General features: G+C 51.4%; 1 protein-coding gene across 1 annotated transcript; it reads left to right on the top strand.

Moving 5' to 3' along the window:
* The first annotated feature begins 247 nt into the window (after positions 1-247).
* On the top strand, positions 248-3,820 carry RTP2 (receptor transporter protein 2). The gene is made up of 2 exons (XM_032875375.1): positions 248-426; positions 3,304-3,820. Exons 1-2 carry the CDS (start codon positions 263-265, stop codon positions 3,818-3,820), a joined length of 681 nt encoding a protein of 226 aa, XP_032731266.1. The 5' UTR covers positions 248-262.
* The last annotated feature ends 999 nt before the right edge of the window (positions 3,821-4,819 follow it).

Below are 4,819 nucleotides of genomic sequence, written 5' to 3'. Positions count from 1 at the left end.
CCTGGCTTCCCAGCCCAGCTCCAGTCCCTGGAGCTCTCTCCTGGGACTTCCCTCCTCCCCAGGCCTGGCTCTTGGCTCCCAGCCCAGCTACCATGGAAACAGGTGCCAGGGTGACAAAGGATAGTGCTGGGTCCTGTTTCCTCCTAGTCCTGTTGATGAGGATTTTCAGACCACAGACACTTGAACTGCTCTGCATCGATCTGGGCTCTTTCTGTGTGCTCACTCAGGCTGAATTCAAGTTTCTCTCCCTACCACCAGGACCATGTCTACCAGCCTGACCACTTGTGAGTGGAAGAAAGTCTTCTATGAGAAGATGGAGGTGGCCAAGCCAGCTGATAGCTGGGAACTCATCATAGATCCCAACCTCAAGCCCAATGAGCTGGCCCCGGGCTGGAAGCAGTACCTGGAACAGCATGCCTCGGGCAGGTGAGCAGCCCAGGTGGGAGGGGCCTGCAGGCAGCCTTGGGGGCATCTTCCAAGGGGAGGCAGAGACATCCATGGAGCCTGGTCCTAAGATCAGCTCTGGTTAGAGGATAGAGAAGGAACTTCCAAGGGGGTCAAAGAGGCCTAGGTTCTAATCCCAGCTGTACCACTGACTCCTTGGGTGACCTTGGCAAGTTGTTTTCTGTCTCTGGGTCTTGGTTTTCTACTAAACAAAGAGCTAAAATGTCCTTACAATCTCTGACATTTTAGATGTTTTCACGTTTTCATAATCTCTTAAAGAATAATGGGGACTGAGGGGAAGAGGCCATGAGGTCCACTGAGAAAACCTTTAGCTTAGGGTTGTAGCCTTTGCTCTGCTCCTAGGTCTGTTTAGTCAACCTAGTCTAATTTGACCTGAGTACAAAAACATTTATTGTCCACCTGCTATGTTCTAGAAACTGGCTTTATGGCTAACTAATTCTATGAACTGGCAAAAAGTCCCTTTCCCTTTCCCCCAATTTTCACATTCACAAAACCAGAAAGTTGGCCTTAGGTGATCAGTTAAAACCATTCCAGCTCTATTGTCTATGGGTCTGCAACAAAAAGACTTAGCTTGGGACACAATTTCCCTTAGGTCCTTAAAGTCCAGGGTCCTATACCTCATATGAATCTCATGCTTTCCATAGTGCAAGGAGTCCTTGAGGCTAAGGGGACATATCCATCTGAAGCCCACATGCCTCTCCTTCTTCTAGACTGTGATTTGGGATCAGAACCACAGAATTCCCTGCCCAAGCTGCTTCAAACTCACTTTCAGGGCCTATGTAGTCCTCTTCCCCAAGTCCACTGATTCAGGGAAAGATGGTACCCTAGGCCCTCAGGGAGGCCAACAGGTGGCTATATTTTGGGGATGTGGATATGGCAGAACTTGGACACAAAGAGTGGGTTATTCATGCATGTTTTTATGGTGAGGCATGCTGATGGGGGTGGCACTAGGGGGTAGGCTGTGGGTGGGGAGCTTCTGTTTGTACTCTTGTTCTAAGACCTATCAATGTTAGAATGAACTTGTCTTTGGGACAAAAGACAGAGAGGCAGAGGTTGGTTGGTTTATTTCAATTCACATCAATTCCGGAAACATTATTGTGCACCTGTTATACACTGGGTCCTGGCTTTGTCTCTGGCTGGCTGTGTGTACATGGATAGTTTTCTTTCTCTCTGCTTCTGTTTCATCACAATAAAATGAGGTTGACTAGATGATCTTTCAGGTCCCCTTGCACTAGATCTGCTGTTTAGAAATTGAAGATCTGAGATCTAGCTTGAGGGAGAAGAAACAACTCTGCATTGGTTTGATTAAAAAGTTGTAAAAGAAGGAGACAGAACACATGAAGCTCCTGAGCTGGCTGTTGCAAAGGGCTGGGAACTTGGGCCCAGGAGCCCAGAGGCGTGGGGGATTAGGGGCTGAGCTCCACGGGCTTGTGGCTGCTCCTTGCCTCAAGTCTCTGCTGGTCCTGTTCCTGGCTGGTGACCTGTGGTTCCTAGCTGGCCTCAGGCAGGCCTTCAGAACTGCGGTTCTTATGTTACTCTATGCACAGACTCACTCTCCTTGTAAGTCTCCTTGTATGCTTAATCCTGGTGCCCCACAGCTCTGGCCCAGCATGAGTGGGGACCAATCAGGCTGTTTCACTGGCCAGCCTGGCCTTGGGCTATAATGAAAGTGTTCTGTGCTTATGTTGTCCGTGGGATCCAGGCCTCAGTGTCAGGTTTGGCTTCATCTCTACTCCACAGCCTGGACTGTGTGGTGGTTGGCATAACATAGGTGCTAAGTGGTGTCTGTTGCACTGAATTGAGTTCCTCATCAGAAGTCCTTTGGGCCCTTATACAGGGGACCCAGAGAGAGTCATCAGTGAGGGCACACCCAGTAGACGCTCGACTGTAAAGCAGTTCTAACAGGTTCTGGAAGAGGTTCCTCTCAGGAAGGAAGGGACTGTCCTGGAGGTAATGAGTGTTCCATCACTGAGGGTGAACAAGGGACACTTGAGGGAGTGGGGCTTGGCTATGAGTCCCAGACCACTTCCTCCCACTATGCTTAAGGCTGGGACTCAAGGGGGCCCACTTTGTCTCAAGTGTGGCCTGTGTGTATGTAAGTGTGCACCTGTGCATGTGTGTGGAGGAGGCTGAAGACTAGCATCCATTTTTCCAGTCTCTATGGCAATGCTAGGGTGGGGTCTAGGGATGACTTGTCAAGGGGTAAGAGGGTGTTCTTTGTGAAGGTACAGGGACCAAACTTTGTAGTCCTCCCTCTGTTGGTTCATCACCCATCCACCGGTCCATCACCCTTCCACCAGTCCATCTGGTGGATTCTTAGAGGTTACTCTCTGAATTATCCTTGGTGGTCCATGCTCAAGTCGTTGGAGGCATCTCCTTTCCTCCCCAGAGCAGGCAGGATGCATGAGAGACAGGTAGAGGCAGGGGAGGTCTGAGTGAAAGGAGCCTTATTGGATACCATAATTCTGCAATTCACAGATGAAAAATAAGGCTCAGATTTGGGGGGTGAGCCCTATGCAGGTACAGGTGCATGTCTTGAGTTCATTAGGCTTAAGGGGAGCTGAGGCCACAGGAAGGTGTGCAGGGGACAGGCTGGAGAGACTGCTAGAAGCCAGATGGCTCTAGTGCCAGGCTCCTGAGGACACTGCTCGAGTCCCAGGGGAGCTCACTGGGAGGAGGCAGAGCGTATGGAGCGCTAAGGAACCCAAGGGACAGCCAGCAAACAGCCTTTACCTCTAGGCACAGGCACACAGGGCTCATTCTTTCTGGGCTCCTCCAGGGCAGGCTGTTGCTGGGAGTGAGGCGGACGCTCTCCATCCTACCCTCCCCTCCCCGCAGGTTCCACTGCTCCTGGTGCTGGCACACCTGGCAGTCGGCCCACGTGGTCATCCTCTTCCACATGTACCTGGACCGCGCCCAGCGGGCTGGCTCGGTGCGCATGCGCGTCTTCAAGCAGCTGTGCCACCAGTGCGGAACTGCGCGGCTGGACGAGTCGAGCATGCTGGAGGAGAACATCGAGGGCCTGGTGGACAACCTCATCACCAGCCTGCGCGAGCAGTGCTACGATGAAGATGGAGGCCAGTACCGCATCCACGTGGCCAGCCGCCCCGACGGGGGTCCGCACCGCAGCGAGTTCTGTGAGGCCTGCCAGGAGGGCATCGTGCACTGGAAGCCCAGTGAGAAGCTGCTGGAGGAGGAGGCGACCACCTACACCTTCTCAGGGGCCTCCAAGCCAAGCACCCAGGAGGGTTCGGGCTTTAACTTCTTCTCCCTTCGCTGGTGCCTCATCGGTGCCTCCCTTTGCCTGCTCATTGTCTACCTGCAGTTCTCCTTCCGCGGCTCTTCCTTCCTTTAGTGGAGCCGCGCATGTGGGCTGGGAGTGGGGGAAACCGTTCTGGTTGTGATTCTTCTGCAGAGTCAATATATGCTCTGGACAGCTCTCTCTTGGCCTCAGTTTATTCCTCTGCAAAGTGGGAGGTTTGCTCTCGGGGATATATAATGTTCCTTCCATTAAAATTTACAGAGGCGGGGTCTAAGGAGGATTTAGGCTTCGTGGTAGTAGTAAACCCACGGGGAGGTCTCTTCTCCCTCCACGTCCTCCGCCCCCATCTCTACCCCACCTTTCGCTCCATTTCCATCTCCCACACCCCATTGGGACCCTAGTAGGTCCTGTTGTGCCCTGGCCTCATCTCAGGTTCATGTTCAGCCTCTGACCTGCCACTGTTCCCCTTGGAGTAGCAGCGATCCCTCCCATACATCTATACTCAGTGCATCTTGATTTAGTCCCTCTTTTGGAGAGTCTGCTCCCACCATTCTGAAAGTTGCAGATTTCGACTTTGGTGCAAGAGCTGCACTGTCCACTTTGGTAGTCACTAGTTTTATGAGACTATTTACATTTCAATTAATTAAAATGAAATAAAATTACAAATTCATTTCCTCAGTTGCACCAGCCACATATCAAGTGCTCCGTAGCCATGTGTGGTGAAAGGCTGCCATATTGGGCTATGTAGACCTAGAACATCATCACAGAAATTTCTTCAGGACAGCACTAGTCTAGAGCTTGAAAGTCTCACTTCAATGTATGTGAATTCACAAAAATTAGAGGGGGACACGGGTTTAAAGGATGTATCATGGAGCCTTCTAGGGACGGGGACAGGTAGGGATGTGGTGTGATAGAGATACACAAATAAATTTGTAATCTCTGTGTTTTTGGCTGTCAGTGGATTGGGATTTGTGGTTCCCAGTCTTGTCTAAACTTATCTCCTGGGAAGGAGGACACTGTTGAAATTCACCACAAGATGAGGGCGCTCAATCTCTCTTACTTTCACTGTGTGTGGGGGGGAGGAGGGGGAAT

This window comes from Lontra canadensis, unplaced genomic scaffold (genome assembly GCF_010015895.1).
Source record: "Lontra canadensis isolate GAN:19392208 unplaced genomic scaffold, GSC_riverotter_1.0 scaffold56, whole genome shotgun sequence".
In the NCBI taxonomy this organism is placed as follows: Eukaryota; Metazoa; Chordata; class Mammalia; order Carnivora; family Mustelidae; genus Lontra; species Lontra canadensis.
Note: the sequence above shows the minus strand (reverse complement) of the source record. Positions and strands in the feature narration are given on the sequence as shown.

Coding starts and splice junctions, on each gene's coding strand:
- RTP2 (XM_032875375.1), top strand. CDS start 263: ATGTCTACCAGCCTGACCACTTGTGAGTGGAAGAAAGTCTTCTATGAG. Junction 427..3,303: donor GAACAGCATGCCTCGGGCAG/GTGAGCAGCCCA, acceptor CCCTCCCCGCAG/GTTCCACTGCTCCTGGTGCT.